Consider the following 17,433-nt stretch of genomic DNA (forward strand, 5'->3'; position numbering starts at 1 on the left):
CTAATACTGGGTATGGGTCTGGGGTGTGGGCCCCCAACATGCCGACACAGGCTGAGTACTCCAGGGCAGCACACAAATTAAAATTAGTAAGGGTTATTAAGAAGCACAAAGTGCTATGTAGGGAAGTGAAGGTGGGATTAAAGTACAAAATATATACATGCTGCTCTATTATTATTATTATTATTGTTATTATTATTATTGTTATTGCATTTTATGTATAAGGAACCACAAGTGGTTTGCAGCACCGTATATATGGACGCTCTGGTGTGTACCTGGGTGTGGATCAAAGTCAGTAGGTCGACACCAAAATGTCGACAGGCTTGAGTTCAACATTGATAAAAAGGTTGACTATGGAAAAGGTCACCAGAAAAAAATGTTGACACGTGAATGGGTCAACATGAGTGAGAACATGTTGACACCTGTCAACATGGATCTCCAATCAGTGTAGCATGTTCACTTACCATGCTTTCTGGTCAAACTGCTGCACTCAGCCAATACTTTACAGTTTCCATTCGGAGTCGTAAAGGCAGGAAAAGGTCCAAAGAAAGGATACAATTGTGAGAAACTCATGTTGACCAGTGGTGGAACTTGGGCCCCTTTATTTCACCCCAACCCAAGCTCACAATTTGCAACATGGCAGTGTGTGACAGGGAGAGGCAGAGAGTGGCAGGGAGAGGCAGAGGGTGACAGGGAGAGGCAGGGTGACAGGGAGAGGCAGAGGGTGACAGGAAGAGGGTGGCAGGGGGAGGCAGAGGGTGACTGGGAGAGACAGGGGGAGGCAGAGGATGACAGGGAGAGACAGAGGGTGACAGGGAGAGGCAGGGTGACAGGGAGAGGAAGAGGGTGGCAGGGGGAGGCAGAGGGTGACATGGAGAGGGAGAGGATGACTGAGAGAGGCAGAGGGTGACTAAGAGAGACAGGGGGAGGCAGAGGGTGACTGGGAGAGGAAGAGGGTGACATGGAGAGAAAGAGGGTGACAGGGAGAGGCAGGGTGACAGAGAGGAAGAGGGTGGCAGGGGGAGGCAGAGGGTGACATGGAGAGGGTGACTGAGAGAGGCAGAGGGTGACCGGTAGAGACAGGGGAGGCAGAGGGTGACTGGGAGAGGCAGAGGGTGACATGGAGAGGCAGGTGGTGACTGAAAGAAGCAGAGGGTGTCAGAGAGAGGAAGAGGGTGACTGGAACAGGGAGTGTGTGACAGGGAAAGGCAGAGGGTGACTAAGAGAGGCAGAGGGTGACAGAGGCAGAGGGTCACATAAAGAGGCAGGGGGAGGCAGAGGGTGACATGGAGAGGGTGACTGAGAGAGGCAGAGGGTGACTGGAACTCTGGGAGAGACGGGGGAGGCAGAGGGGGGCACAGGGTGACATGGAGAGGCAGAGGGTGAAAGTGAAAATCAGTGGGTGACAGAAGGGGGTGCACTTGCTGCATACAGTAAATATATGTAAAATATAGATTTCTGTAGATATATGGATATTTTTTTTCCATTGCCTTTATTTATATACTGTATACACTCGTTACTGATTACCTGGCAGGAATAACGGCCATTATATTTATTGTACATTTCACATCCTGAACTGGTCCAAAAATCAGCATCGTGGCTGCGTCCACACACTGACTGAAGCCTAATTAATATTCATGAGTGACTTTGCATTAAGGGCGTATCTAACTCATTGGCGAGTCAATGCCGCCCCCTCGCCGCAGATCAGCCAGCCTGTTTTGGGCGTGGCCAGCTGCCAACGATACTCCCCCTATAGGACAGCCCCCCAACGCCACAAAGTACACTGACCACGATGACGTCACCTTTCCCGGCACAACCTATGGGCCGCCTGAAATCACCATGCCACGCCCCCATCTCGATACATATTAATGACACAGTGGGCGGAGCGCATGCAAACGAGCACATTTTCGCGGGCTTGGGCTGGTCACGTGGAGTTTTCGCGCCAAGCCGTTTGCAGCAGCGGCAGCATCACCTCCAGCCCCGGACAACGAGACAGACAGACCGGCTCCTCTCTGCACCGACAGCCTCAGCATGGCGGTGAGTGAGCGCGTCACAGAGCGGCTGCAGCTGATGTGGCACTACAAGTCTCAGCATGCTGCACCTCTGCAGACACCACAGCACTTTACAGGCTTCCATGTCCCTGGCAGGGGCTATAAATGTGTGGCCCTTCAGCATTGGCCACGGAAATACACCTCCCAGCATGCTCTGTCACAGATTTGCTACTCTATAAAACTGTCAGGGCATGCTGGGTGTTGTAGTTCTTCAGCAGCTTGAGGCCCACATGTTGCTGTAGATTGGCATAGGAGAATACAAGTGCTTATTGCATTGTCCTGCACAGTACTGGAGGTGGGAGACCACTGTATAAGTGTTACTGGGGGGATATGTACAAAGGCAGCGACTTGCACTCTATCTCTGGGGAAAGCTGTGACCTTCCTATCTCCATATGTACTTATCTTTACTGTGCTCCCATTCTTACAGCCGCCCCCCCCCCCCCCCAATACTGCGTGTCAGGGGGCGTGATATGAGGTGGATGTCATCAAGCCCCGCCCCATAACAGTCAAATGATGCAATTGGCAGGTCTGCGGATTGGGAGCGGGGCTATAATGCTGCTACTTGCGTCATTTATGCCCCGCCCCTTCACGTGGACCTGCAAAATTCTGAATTTATTTCATGGGGAAGCAGGTGCGGGGCTACGTGGGAGACTTACCCACCTTCCTAGTTGGCTGGGAGGGGGACCCGATTTTCGGGAGCCGCCCAGCCATTCCGGGAGGGTAAGCAAGTATGACATACCATGTAGCCCATTACATCCTTGCGGCAGCCATGATGATCTCTGGATCGGATCCGATGAGCACGGTACTGCGTATAAAAATCGGAAGTAAAGTGGTGACAGATGACACTTGTCACGTTATTTATCAACCGATGCTTTAAATCTTGTGAAAAAGAGTCCAAATCGCATTAGTGTGTGGCCGCCTTTAGTGCGCTGTCACGTCCATACTTGCTCACTTGTGCGCTGCTCGCAAACCGAAAACCCATCCTGGCGAAAACTGATTTGCCCCTTTGTTTACATAGCCCCTCTGGGCCTCATGCTACTTCAGATATACCAACTTTGGGTCCGGTAATCAGGAAATATTGCTAATAGATTGGGGGGCCGCACAGCACACCGGTCTCATCTGCAACATTTTGTGAGTTCATTGCTGTTGTGCGAGCATCAAAGCACTCGCACAAAAAGGGGTAGCCCCCTAGCCACACAGCCCAATTACTAATCAAGACGCAGGGCCACCATCTTTTTGGTTGCGAACAACTTACCACCCCCTCCGGTCCGATGCAGATTGTACTGGCTGCAGGACATGTTTCGTATTGGGAGATATATTGCAGCCAGGGATTGGATACAATACGTTGCATGCAAAAATAAACGCATATTGTGTATCTTATGAGCACCCTCCACCAGGGGGAGGGGGGTCGCTGTTTACTTCTCCCCTCAGAGATTTCAGGCTAATGTATAGCCAGCTTTACAGGATCTGATATCATGGTTCACTTTATTCCCAAACGTGCAGAAGTCTGTTGGGAACACAGCTAGTTGATTGTCCAATCTGGCACTGCTTTAGATCTTTGTCCTACAGGTACACCGCCGATAATCTGGCACTGTGCCGGGTTATCGTGGTTTCCCCAGCAGATGGCGTCTGGCAGGGTTATAGTACGTTGCTTTTAGAGTAACGGTATTATACGTATAATGCTCCATTATAGCCGGCTGATTGTTATATTCTTGTGTTGCAGGATTCTTCCGAGTCATTCAACATTGCGACAAGCCCCAGAACCGGATCCAGGCGCGGGGAAGGCCTCACATCCAGTCCTGGCCGGGATCTTCCTCCTTTTGAAGATGAATCTGAAGGTCTTATAGGGGATGATGTGGTCATGGAGGAGGAGGAAGATGATGGGGAGGAGCTCATTGGCGATGGCATGGAAAGGTGACAATTTATGGCAAATTCTACATTATCTTTCTGCAAAAAATAAAATCCAGATGACAAATTGGAGGTATTGCCCTTAGCAACCGTGCCTATTCTAACTTATTTTACAGCCTGCACCTGATACATTGGTTTGAAGCTGGTTGCTATGTGCAGATTCACTTTGTCGCCGAATCTTCCTGTACAGTCGTGTGTGTGTTTTTTTTGTAATGCTTTTTTTGGTTCTCCAGGGATTATCGACCCATCTCAGAGCTGGATGTGTACGAGGCAGAGGGCCTGGATGACGAGGATGCTGAGTCCCTGACGGCTAGTCAGAGGGATGCCGCGGAACAGGCAATGCGAGTGAGAGATCGGGAAACAGGACGAGATTTGGGTCGTATGCGCAGAGGGCTTCTTTATGGTACGCTCAATAAGTGTTTGGGCTGGTTCTTCTTACAGTCTTATGAGAACCAGATCCCTGTTCCCATTTAGTCACCGGTTGGTTAATAGCAAAACACCACTCTGCCTAAGTATAACAATGTCTGTGTTCTGGCACCTGGACCCCTGCGGGTGGGGAAGGAGGACTGGAGAAAGATGCTGGCCCATTCAGTTAGTACATGATAAGTTACTTTGTAGGAAACAATGAATTTGAAGTCTTTGCGGCCCATCCCCAGGGTCACCCATTCCTACATGTATTCTTAGTTGAGACGAGTGTTGCTTAAATGTACGAACAATGCTGTTTATTTCGTTAATAGATAGCGATGACGAGGAGGACGATCGCCCTGCACGGAAACACAGGCTAGCGGAACGTGCCGCTGAAGGTGTTCAGGATGAGGATGAAGAAATGATCGAAAGTATTGAGAATTTGGAGGACATGAAGGGCCACTCTGTGATGGAGTGGGTCTCCATGGCGGCCACACGCTTGGAGATTTTCCACCGGTTCAAAAACTTCCTAAGAACACACGTCGACGAACACGGGCACAACGTCTTCAAAGAGAAGATCAGCGATATGTGCAAAGGTAACGGCATCCCCTGTGCCACCTCGCTCTTTGGGCGATTGCACTTGCTGGCATTACATGTGTAGGAAGTGTAGCCCATAGTGGCCTTGGCTTTCCTGATTCTTGGTTAGGAAGATACATATAGGTTGGAAGATTCATTTTGGGGGCCTGATGGTTTTTGTTTCTGGTTCAGACAACAAAGAGAGCCTGGTGGTGAACTATGAAGATCTGGCCGCCCGTGAGCACGTACTGGCTTATTTCCTCCCGGAAGCCCCTGCGGAAATGTTGAAGATTTTTGATGAGGCTGCGAAGGAGGTGGTCTTGGTCATGTATCCCAAATATGACCGCATCGCCCAGGAGATTCATGTCCGGATCTCTCACCTGCCGCTGGTAGAGGAGCTACGATCGCTCAGGTTAGTAACAGCGGAACTTTCCTATCTGAACGAAAGAGTTGTGGTAGAACTTTTCTATCTGTTTAGTGACGGGGTAACCTGTATGAGCTAGCTATGTGTGTGTGTGTGTGTGTAAGAGAGAGGTCACAGTATGACCTGGCTTTCACTCTGCTCACATCAGACAGCTGCACCTGAATCAGCTGATCCGGACCAGCGGCGTGGTGAACTGCAGCACGGGGGTCTTACCGCAGCTCAGCATGGTCAAGTACAACTGCAACAAGTGCAACTTTATCCTGGGGCCCTTCTTCCAGTCTCAGAACCAGGAGGTGAAGCCGGGTTCCTGTCCGGAGTGTCAGTCCCGTGGACCATTTGAAATCAACATGGAGGAGGTGAGTTACATGTTGTAGGCTTTTGGTCGTAGATGATTTCTTTGACTTCATGGAAACGTCTAAAATAGATAGAACCTAAAGATTGATAATATATAGTACAACTTATTTTGACCCAAAACTGGATGAACCAATGAGTCAGCTGCTGTATGTTTGGTGTCCTAGCTGCCATATAAAAATGTCTAGATAATTTGTGCATTGTTTTAGAATTCTACTGCAAATTTGTGAAGTTGGCAGATGGATGGATAGATGAGAGATTTCTATTTTTATTTATTTTTCTTTTCCAGACTGTGTACCAGAACTACCAGCGCATCACCATTCAGGAGAGCCCAGGGAAGGTGGCAGCAGGCCGGCTTCCTCGTTCCAAAGATGCCGTCCTGCTTGCAGACTTGGTGGACAGCTGTAAACCTGGGGATGAAATAGTAAGTTAGGTGTAATCCCGATCTTTATATCTAGGCGTAACTGAGGAACCTCTTGCAACTAATCTATAGTGCAGCAAAGTCTTCCTGCAGAGAGAGAACATACAATGGGCCGCACTTTCCCATCTGTGCTGGGACGCCAGCGTTACACAGATCTGTCTTGTTGCTTTAGAAGTATTGTAACCACCTTTTGTTTGACAGGAACTGACCGGCATCTACCACAACAATTATGTCGGTTCCCTCAACACATCCAACGGTTTCCCAGTGTTCGCCACAGTTATTCTGGCCAATCACATCACTAACAAAGATGACAAAGTGGCGGTGGGAGAACTGACGGACGAGGATGTTAAAGCCATTGTGGCGCTTTCCAAAGATGAACGTATTGGGGAGAAGGTGAGTGGGTGCGGAGTCCAGGAGGCTCGTCCTCTTGTGGTGCTTTCGTGCTGCCATCCTGTTGAACTGCCAATAACCAAAACCCATTGACTTATTTTTTATTATTTCTTAAAGATCTTCGCCAGCATTGCACCGTCCATCTACGGTCATGAGGAAATCAAGCGAGGCCTGGCTCTTGCAATGTTCGGGGGAGAACCAAAGAACCCAGGTGTGTACGAAAGATAAACCGGATATATGAAATTGTTCCTGAGCTTGGTTGCCTTTTTTGATTTTAAGCAAGAGACAATTTCTCTGATAAATAAGACTCTATGATTTTATTAACCCCATCTGAATGTCAGCATCCTATTTATTTTTTATCGTTTCTGTTGTGATTGATTTTTTATCTAAAAAAGATAAGAACGGTCTATGTAAATTTATTTGGGGGTTACTTTTGGATGTAAGGAAAACTATTTTATTTGTTGTTTTTTTCCCCCTTCCTGTCCATGACAGGTGGTAAGCACAAAATCCGTGGGGATATTAACGTCCTGCTGTGTGGCGACCCAGGGACAGCAAAATCTCAGTTTCTAAAGTACATTGAGAAAGTGTCGAGCCGAGCGGTGTTCACAACAGGCCAAGGAGCTTCAGCTGTGGGGCTGACGGCCTATGTACAGCGCCACCCTGTGACCAAGGAATGGACGCTGGAAGCCGGAGCTCTTGTCCTGGCAGACAGAGGCGTGTGCCTGATCGATGAGTTCGACAAGGTTAGTGTTCATAGGGTTGTCTGGGTAATCTTTGCTTATGGACAGTAGAACAGTCTTGTGTTACTTTGTAAAGGAGAAATATTAATCTGACAATTATTCAGTTGTTGCTTCTTCCTCGCGTCTTGACGACATTTTGTCTGTCTTGTAGATGAATGATCAGGACAGAACAAGTATCCACGAAGCTATGGAGCAGCAGAGTATTTCCATCTCAAAGGCCGGGATTGTCACATCTTTACAGGCGCGCTGCACTATAATCGCGGCCTCCAATCCCATCGGTAAGCCTTTCCTTCTCCTAGTTATCTTTTAGAACTGATCTCTAATTATTTCCCGAAGTGTGGTTCTAAAGACCGGTTTTGCTTTTCAGGTGGCCGTTATGATCCATCTTTAACTTTCTCAGAGAACGTTGATCTGACTGAGCCCATTGTGTCTCGATTCGACATCATTTGTGTAGTGAGAGACACGGTGGATCCTGTTCAGGTAACGGCATGGGTTTGGGGATGAAGGTTCTAACTTTCTAGTTTAGTGGCCTATTTATCAACCAGTGTTAAAACTAGTCGCAAATGGTAAAACTTGTAACGTATGATAAACGGTTCTCCAGCCAATCCTCTCCCAAAACTGTAATGATAGGAGCTGATTGGTTGGCTCAGTGGTATGAACAATAGTGTATCGGTCCACAAAACGCCGTCTCCGGTGACATTGTTTCCATCAGTGCCCACCTATGGCAATAGTTCATGGAAGAAAATAGAATACATGTTATGTTTTATTAAATTTATTCTCGGTCATTGAACCTGTTAAACTATAGGTTGTGTATCATTGCGACAAGTAGACTGTACTTTTTTTTGTTAGGATGAATTGTTGGCGCGGTTTGTGGTTGACAGCCATATTAAGCACCATCCTAACAACAAGGGTGCTGTCAATGGAGATGGGGAACAACTGGTCTTGCCCAATACGTTTGGGGTGGAACCGTTGCCTCAGGAGGTGCTGAAGAAGTACATCATTTATGCCAAGGAGAAGGTGCACCCCAAGCTGAACCAGATGGACCAGGACAAAGTGGCTAAAATATACAGTGATCTCAGGAAAGAGTCCATGGTGGGTGTTTAATAGTCATTATTACTGTACATAGCTACGGGATAACCTGTAATGCCAGCTGAGTGCTACTCTAACAGTTATAACTCTTCTCCACTAGGTGGCGCTGCGTTCAGCATTGATTGTAATTGCAAATAGTTGTTGCTCGTCTAATGTTTCAAGTTGGACAGTACTAGACTTCCCTAATACGATGTTGACTATTTGTTTTGAGCTGGCTGTCCTCCCTGACAAATATAGTACATGCACACTAAACAATACGCACCAAAATAAGGAGAGTTATGGTAGACCTACCTTTGTTAACTCCCTTTCCTTGAAGTCCATGGGAACCACAGGGGACATCGGGGTTGTAGGCGGATCCAGGGGGTCCGAGGCACCAATCAGCGAAGCTCTTAAAGGTTTTACCCAGCATGCCCGGGCCCTCTCCCCTACAGCCCCGCCTCCAGGCTACTGACGCCAGTTTTTGGTAACAAGCCGAGAGCAGGAAGCGGAGAAGAGAAGAGGACAGAGAACACATATGCCCAGAACTCATACATACTTCTGGACTGGTCAGAACAGGTCACAGTTTCAGAACATCACATAAAGGTGAACCTCAGTGGCAAATTTAAAGGGGTGGGCGCCCTGTGGTTCCCATGGACTTCAAGGAAAGGGAGTTAACAAAGGTAGGTCTACCATAACTCTCCTTTTCCTTGTCAGGGTCCATGGGTCCCACAGGGGACATCGGGGATGTCACAAGCCGTAATTAAGGGAGGGAATTTGTCTGAGGTGTCAGCAGAACCCGACGACCGAAGGAGGCATCCTGGGAGGCGAACGTGTCAAAGGCGTAGAACTTAATGAATGTCTGGACGGATGACCACGTTGCAGCCTTGCACAGCTGTTCGGCAGAAGCACCCCTGCTCGCTGCCCATGAAGGCCCAACCGCTCTAGTAGAGTGTGCTCTGATAGCAACCGGAATGGGCCTGTTAGACAGAAGATATGCCTGTTGTATAGCCATGCGGATCCAGCGGGCAATAGTTTGTTTACCCGCTGGCCAGCCCTTCTTGTGAAAGCCATATAACACAAAGAGGGAATCTGATTTCCTGACCGATTTAGTGCGGTCGATATAGACGGTCAAAGCTCTGACCACATCAAGCAATTTTTCATCAGATGAAAGGTCATCTGAGGTGAATGCAGGTACCACGATTTCCTGGTTGACATGGAATTTTGTCACCACCTTGGGCAGATAGGAAGACTTTGTCCGTAACACTGCCCTGTCACTGTGGAACACCAGGAAGGGTGATTTACACGACAGTGCGGAAAGATCCGACACCCTGCGTGCGGAGGCAATGGCCAGGAGGAAGACAGTTTTGACTGTCAGCCATTTAAGCTCCACGGATGATAGTGGTTCAAACGGTGGTTTGGTTAAAGCTTGAAGCACTAAAGATAAGTCCCAAGTATTCGTGGGAGGGACAAAGGGAGGCTGTATGTGTACTACTCCCTGTAGAAATGTGCGAATGTCAGGTAAGAATGCAATCTTTCTCTGAAACCATACTGAAAGGGCTGAGATTTGGACCTTCAGAGAAGCCAATCTTAGTCCTAAGTCCAATCCATTTTGAAGGAAGGCCAATATCCTGGCTGTTTTGAAAATCTTGGGATCATATTTATTAGAATTGCACCAAGAAAAATAGGAATGCCAAGTCCGGTAGTATATCTTTGAGGATGCTGGCTTGCGAGCCTGGATCATCGTCCTAGCCACCTTGTCAGAAAAACCCTTGCCCTTTAATAAGGCAATTTCAAGAGCCACGCCGTCAAAGACAGGCGCTGAGGGTCTGGATGAAGACAAGGCCCCTGGCTCAACAGATCTTGACGAAGAGGCAATGGCCAGGGGGACTGGTGTGACAATTGTTGTAGGTCCACGTACCAGTGTCGGCGTGGCCAGTCTGGCGCGATGAGAAGAAGGGTTCCTCCTTCCTGCCTGAATTTTCTGATCACCCTGGGGATCATGTTTATCGGAGGAAACGCGTATGGGAGATGAAACTTCCACGGTACGGACAGGGCATCCGTGAAGTAGGCCTGCGGATCCCTGGTCCTTGCTCCGAAGCATGGGACTTTGAAATTGTGTCTGGACGCCATGAGGTCTACATCTGGGGTGCCCCAGACTTGCGTCAGACTGACAAACACTTCCGGGTGTAGAGACCACTCCCCCGGGTGGATATCCTGTCGGCTCAGAAAGTCCACCTCCCAGTTCAGGACTCCTGGGATGAAGACTGCCGACAGGGCTAGGAGATGTTCTTCCCCCCAGGTGAGAATCCTGGAGACCTCCCGGAGGGCGGCAACACTTCGTGTTCCTCCCTGGCGGTTTATGTATGCCACCGCCGTGGCGTTGTCTGACCTGATCTGAACAGGTTTTCCCTGCAACAGATCCTGAGACTGAAGAAGGGCATTGTAGGCTGCTCGAATCTCTAAGACATTGATGGATAGTCGAGATTCTGGTTCGGTCCAGACGCCTTGCAAGGACCGGGATCCTACTACTGCCCCCCAGCCTCGCAGGCTGGCGTCTGAGGTTAGTACTATCCATTCTCTGAACCAGAATAGTCTCCCCTGGTTTAGGTGGTCCATCTGTTCCCACCACAGGAGCGAGTCTTTGACCTCCTGTGTTAGAGTGAGAAACGTCGACTTGACGTGCTGTGGTAGGCCATCCCATTTCGCCAGGACCAGGCCCTGGAGCGGACGGGAGTGGAACTGGGCCCACTCGACCATGTCGAATGTGGACACCATCCTCCCCAATATTTTCATGGCCCAGTGAACCGAGACTCTTGGTTTCTGAGTAAAGATCTGGATTCTCTGTATTAAGTCCCTGGCCTTGTCGTTTGGAAGAAACAGACGCAGGGCTCTGGTGTCCAGTAAAGCTCCCAGATGCAACATTCTCTGGGATGGGATCGTGGAAGATTTCTCCCAGTTGAGGAGCCACCCGTGATCCTGTAATGTGGAGACTGTTATCTGCAAGTGGGATGTCAGGACCTCTGGTGACTTGGCTACAATCAACAGGTCGTCCAAGTAGGGGAAGACCCTGATCCCCTGCTTGTGCAGGATTTCTGCCATTATAGCCATCACTTTTGTAAAGATCCTTGGCGCTGTTGCAAGGCCGAATGGGAGGGCCTGAAACTGGTAGTGACTCTTCAGAATAGCGAAGCGCAAATACTTCTGGTGGGCCGGCAGGATGGGGATGTGGAGGTATGCGTCTCTGATATCTAGAGAGACCATGAAGTCCCCCTCCTCTAGGGCCAGGATAATGGTCCTCAAGGTCTCCATCCTGAACTTTGTGACTTTTACCACCTTGTTCAGAGCTTTGAGGTTTAAAATGGGACGGAATGTTCCATTTGGTTTTGGCACCAGAAACAGGGTTGAGTAGAAGCCGAGGCCTCTCTGGTGCCCTGGCACTGGAACAATGACCCGCGACCGAAGTAAGGTCTGTAGGATGATCCTTAAGTGTTCTGCCTTGCATGGGTCTCTTGGGAGACCTGTGCAAAAGAACCTTCTTGGGGGAGGCTTTGAGAAAGATATGGCGTACCCCTGCGACACTACCTCCCTCACCCAGGCATCCTTTGTGGTGGACAGCCACTGGTGAGCGAAGTACAGGAGTCTGCCTCCCACTTGGGGGTCCGTCTGTGGGAGGCTGGCCCCGTCATGCTGAAGGCTTGTCGGTCTTGGGGGGAGCCTGTCTGGCGGCCCAAGGCTGCTTGGGTTTGGGTTTGCCAGTTTTATGAGCGGGCGAGGGTCTGGTATAGGACTGGCCTCTGGCCTTGCCTTGAGGGCGAAAGGGCCGAAAGGACTGGGTTCTAGGCCTTTGAGGTAGAGCCGTAGGGAGGCAGGCTGTCTTGGCTGACGCCAAAGAGGCCACAATTTTATTTAACTCCTCCCCAAACAGGTTTTCCCCTTTAAAGGGTAAGAGTTCCAGAGTCCTTTTGGATTCTAGGTCCGCTTTCCATGACCGAAGCCAGATAATCCGGCGTGCCAGCACTGAACTGGCGGAGGCTCTGGCAGCTAGAGTGCCGGCGTCCGACATAGCATCCATAATATATGTTGCTGCATGTTTGATGTGTTGCATACACAGCCTTGCATCCTCAGATGCGACTGGGGCCAACTCATCCTCTATCACTTGCAACCAAGGAGAAATGGCCTTTGCCGCCCACGTAGCTGCAATTGTAGGCCTCTGCACTGCCCCTGCATAGGAAAAGGCTGCCTTGAGAGCGTTTTCCAGACGCCTGTCTGTCTGGTCCTTCAGGGCTGACCCTGAGGCTACCGGGAGCACGGATGGTTTAACCAGCCTGGACACGTGCGCGTCCACTGTGGGAGGGATTTCCCAAGGGGTACAATCCTCTGGAGGTAGCGGGTATCTAGCCAACATCTTTTTAGATATGTTTGCTCTCTTTCCTAAGGCCTCCCATTGATCTCTCCTGATTTCTGATAAATGATCAGAATGAGGGAACTGGGCTTTGACTACCTTCTGCTTTTTGAAGACGTCCCTGGTCTTAGCAGTGGGTTCAGGTTCGTCTGCATCTGACAGAAGAACCTCCCGGATGGCATAAATAAGGCCTGCTATGTCAGGGGTTTCAGCCTGAGCAGCGGAAGGGTCCGTAGGCATAGGGTCATCCTGATCGTCATCAGGTATGATGTCCTCCCCATTATCAGGGTCTGCATTATCGGGGTCATCCCCGCCATCGTCTGTGTCATCAGACCCATCCCTGGTTACCGGTAGCAACGGATTTATCAATGATCTACTGGGTTGTGCAGCGAGAGGCAGTAGCTTCTGCATAGCTGCCGTAGTCTGCTGCAAGGTCTGCACCGTGGTCGACAAAGCATCCACCCATGGAGGGGGGGGCTGTACTACAGGGGGTGCTATAGCATTAGGGAGACGATCCACCAGGGTGCCCAACAGCTGTTGAAAGGCTGCCCATGGTGGCTGAGGTGCCCCTGAGGGCTGGGGATGGTCAGGAGGGGTAAAGCAATTGACACATAGCCCATCCTGGATGACATCCATGTCAGACAGACCTGCAGCGCAGCCCTTGCAAGACAAGAGCAAGGGAGATTCTGTCTGGCTGCGCCCCCGTTTGGACATAGTGAACACACTCCCAATAGGGGGGATACAGTGCACAGTAGGTAACTCAGTGGAAGAGAACCTAGAGTGATCCACTGACAGTATGTGACCTCTGAGGTAAAAACCTCACTTAGAATAAAGTGGACAGTTTGAGAAAAAAAAAAACTGACAGAGGAAAAGAAAGTACTAGCACAAAGTCACATACACACTATATTAGGCAATATAGATGAGCTAACACACCCTAGATCAACCACAGTACTCTATAGAGCAAAGGGGGAATGAGGGTGGCTGTGAAAAGCACTACTTAGCCTGTAGCCGGTTTCACAGGGGAGAGAGATGTGCCCGACCTCTGGAGACCTGCGTGCTGCTGTAATGGCGCTGGTCCAAGAGAGGGGGGGCGGGCACAAACAGTTACAGCTAATGGACGGCAGACCTCGAGGAGATTGGCGCCAAAGCTGGGGGAGGGGCTGCAGGCCAAACGCCACCTCCCCTTGCTGGACTTCCCCCACCGGAGCATAAGAGCTACTTAAAAATGGGTCCCCCCAGGCCCAGCCTGCTGCTCTGTCCCCGGTGGTCTAGTGGGATCCCTGGCCGAAGCGAGTGCCCACGCCAGCCACCGCGGGCGTCTCCCAGCGCGCCGCGGCAGGACAGCGATTAGTGCTTCCTTAGGAAGCCTTACCTGCTCCTGGTCCGGCCACGCTGTCAGGAGAGCGACGTCCGGCGGTGCTAGGCGCTGACGTCGCCTCCGCCGTCTGCCTCAAGCTGTTCTGAGGAGGTCGGCGCCGGGAGGAGTGAAGGAGACGCTCACTCCGCTGTCAATCACTGACGGCGGGGAGCGACTCTGCCGCAAGGCGGCTTCTGCCGCCGTAGCAGCTGTTTTAAAAATAAAAATAAAAATAGAAAAGCTTCTTCTGGAATCACCTCAAAGAGGTGATTCCTGCTGATTACAGGTGCGTCTGCTTCCTGCAGGCACCAACTAAAAACTGGCGGCAGTAGCCTGGAGGCGGGGCTGTAGGGGAGAGGGCCCGGGCATGCTGGGTAAAACCTTTAAGAGCTTCGCTGATTGGTGCCTCGGACCCCCTGGATCCGCCTACAACCCCGATGTCCCCTGTGGGACCCATGGACCCTGACAAGGAAATATTATTTTAATATAATTAACAATGTCGCTTTCGTGCATATCCGTGAAAAAAATAGTCTGCCCCCAGCTTTTAGCTTGAGTATTGTTTATTATTGGAATACACAACTTTTTCCGACACTGAATATGCCGACACACAGTACATGCAGAACCATTTTAATGTTATGCCAGCGCAGTTACAATTCCTTAGCATTGCACCATGATGACGCTGCACTTTTCCCAAATGTGCATCTGCACACTCCATATAATTGTTGGTACCATTGCACAGGGCTGCATGCCCCACCTCCCCCACATGTCCATAACCGGTCTGTCACTTTGTGTCTCTGCAGGCGACCGGCAGTATTCCCATCACAGTGCGACATATTGAATCGATGATTCGTATGGCGGAGGCACACGCTCGCATGCACCTGAGAGATTACGTGGTGGAGGATGACGTGAACATGGCCATCAGGGTGATGCTGGAGAGTTTTATCGAGACGCAGAAGTTCAGTGTCAAGAGGAGTATGCGGAAGGTGAGGACTGTCCATGTGGATAGAAATGGATTCAATGTATCTTTGTATGTAATTGTGGGCACCAAGCTATCCTCTGGCAACAGTGCACTTATGTTGCAGCGCCCTCGCTGTGTCACAATTGGATTAATGTCGCTAAGATGAACCTCAAATTGGTTTAACTGACGGTTAATCTACCTTTTTGGCTTTGAACGGAAATCCTTAATGTGTGCACTGTGAGGGGGAGAGGTGCCAACCCTTTGAGAGATGGAAAGGGAGTTGCTATGGGCAACTAATCCGCAAACTCCTAATTTATCTAGCACAGTCTTAAAAAAAAAAAAGTGGTTTGGTTGCTCTGGGCAACTCCGCTTTGTCTTGAATGTTTGGTACATCTTACCTGAAAGTGGAGACCTTTGTGGGTTTCTGCAGAATATAGATGTACAGGCCTAGGTTCCGTTCCTCCATCCCTCACTCAAGCACCTGCTGATGGCTAATGTGACTGGTGGTTTCTGTTATAGACCTTTGCCCGGTACTTGGCCTTCAGAAGAGACAACAATGAGCTGCTCCTGTTTATACTTAAGCAGCTCGTAGCTGAACAGGTGACATACCAGAGAAACCGCTACGGAGCGCAGCAGGACTCAATCGTAGTGTCGGAGAAAGATCTTGTAGACAAGGTGAGTGTTACGATGATTCTACCTCTTGTTGGTCACTTTTGCTGCGTCCAAGCTGTTAGTATGCTGCCAGCATGGCTGCTTAATGAGCTCCGTGCACGAGCCGGCAAAATTCATGACCACAGAAACGGGTCAGTGCTTTGCTGATTCGTGTTACTGGTTCCCATGATGCAGTCTTGGCTCGGAATATCTCCTTTACCACCTTTTATAGATAACTAGAGTGTTTAGACAAGGACCGGTGGTGTCTGTATGGGGAACCTTGTCCGGTACCGCAGCAGGCCATGCCTAAACAGTTGTGCAGCTGTGTTACATATGAAGGTGGTATTTGTGCTGTGCGCGCCGATTTCCTCCTTGCTTTGCTTAGTTTGCCCTTATAGATGGGTTATTAGTGTTATCCTGTGTGACATCTGCACATGTTGCTGTTATAACTCTGCTGTGCGTCTCATATCTGTGTGTTCTCTGTATTTGAACCTCTCCTCCTGTTTTCCGCCTAGGCTCGTCAGATAAACATCCACAACCTCTCCGTCTTCTATGACAGCGAGCTGTTTAAGATGAACAGATTTGTGCATGATGTGAAGAAAAAGCTAATTATCCAGCAGTTCTGAGCCTGCATCTGAGAGCGATGGGACGCTGTGATTAGCAGCTTTGTTCCTTGGACTATGAGGGTCTGTTCATGAATTTGCTGGTTTTGCAGCTAATAGACTGCAGGTAAAACCCGGAGATGTGGAGCCGGAGCAGTACGGACTGGTCTGCACCTTTGGAAAATGACTGCTATTGGAACTTTAATGCTGCATTTACAAAACAGTCTTACGGCCTAGAAGGTGCATTCTAGTGTTGTGCTCTACTGCAACTGTTATGGAGCCCACACACTGTGCGATGTGCTCCGTGCGTTTTGAACGTGATACAGTATAGTACAAAAATTAGGGGCTGCACATACATTTTATACTATGAGATGTGTGCGGGAGCGTGCATCGCAAGGCAAAAACAGTGTATGGGCGCTGTTACTCTTATTATTAGGCTGTGTGGTTGTAAGAAGACTATCCACATTTACCGGCTTCTCCACAAAGTCTCCTGCGCTTCCATAGATGTCTAACCTGGTAACCCAGGAAGCTATTGCCGCTAAACGGCCTTTCTGTATATTTCATACATCGATTGTCATTTTCTAGTTAAATACATGCAGTTTCCTGGCAAATGTGTTCCGTTATTTCTATTCGCATAAGCTAAATCCCAACATCACTGCTTGTGAGTGACAGGCTGTTGGGTGAGCTGCACAAGTATGAACGGGGCAGGTTTAAAGTTCTGATTGGAAAGAATCGCTCCGCTACTTTCTACCAGGCCTAACCACTTCCCAGCATGCCTTGCCACAGTTTTAGCCTTCCCTCATTTCAAAACTGGCAGGGCATGCTGGTACTTGTAGTTTCACAACAGCTTCTTTTGGATTGTTTGAATGAAAGGTTAGTAGTGCAATGGCTTTGTAATAAGCCACTGTAATTGGAGGGCTGGGGGGGAGTTGTAGTAGTAACCATAGCTACAAGACGCCATCTTTGTGACGCAAGTGTTTATCCTTCTGTGTGTGACCTAAGCTTCACTCGTCCTCTGCAGCGATGGGCAAAAGAAAAGCTCATCTTTCATCGGCTCAAACAATTGGTGGTGGGTATCCTGGCTGTGGTTCTGGCTGATAGATCTACAGTGTCTGTAGACCAGGCATGGCCA

General features: G+C 49.5%; 1 protein-coding gene across 1 annotated transcript; it reads left to right on the top strand.

The window, feature by feature from the left end:
* The first annotated feature begins 1,876 nt into the window (after window positions 1-1,876).
* MCM2 (minichromosome maintenance complex component 2) lies at window positions 1,877-16,910 on the top strand. Its single transcript, XM_083155641.1, has 16 exons — window positions 1,877-2,034; window positions 3,772-3,962; window positions 4,190-4,359; window positions 4,694-4,957; window positions 5,130-5,349; window positions 5,510-5,717; window positions 6,002-6,136; window positions 6,335-6,526; window positions 6,641-6,734; window positions 7,016-7,266; window positions 7,415-7,541; window positions 7,631-7,743; window positions 8,113-8,355; window positions 14,891-15,073; window positions 15,568-15,723; window positions 16,215-16,910. Exons 1-16 carry the CDS (start codon window positions 2,029-2,031, stop codon window positions 16,323-16,325), a joined length of 2,664 nt encoding a protein of 887 aa, XP_083011767.1. The 5' UTR covers window positions 1,877-2,028; the 3' UTR covers window positions 16,326-16,910.
* The last annotated feature ends 523 nt before the right edge of the window (window positions 16,911-17,433 follow it).

This window comes from Crinia signifera, chromosome 8 (genome assembly GCF_055691185.1).
Source record: "Crinia signifera chromosome 8, ASM5569118v1, whole genome shotgun sequence".
NCBI classification, from domain to species: Eukaryota; Metazoa; Chordata; class Amphibia; order Anura; family Myobatrachidae; genus Crinia; species Crinia signifera.

Bases quoted from the DNA above. Each gene is read 5' to 3' on its own strand.
- MCM2 (XM_083155641.1), top strand. The intron at 3,963-4,189 runs GTGACAATTTAT...TTGGTTCTCCAG, and splicing joins ATTGGCGATGGCATGGAAAG to GGATTATCGACCCATCTCAG. The intron at 8,356-14,890 runs GTGGGTGTTTAA...GTGTCTCTGCAG, and splicing joins ATCTCAGGAAAGAGTCCATG to GCGACCGGCAGTATTCCCAT.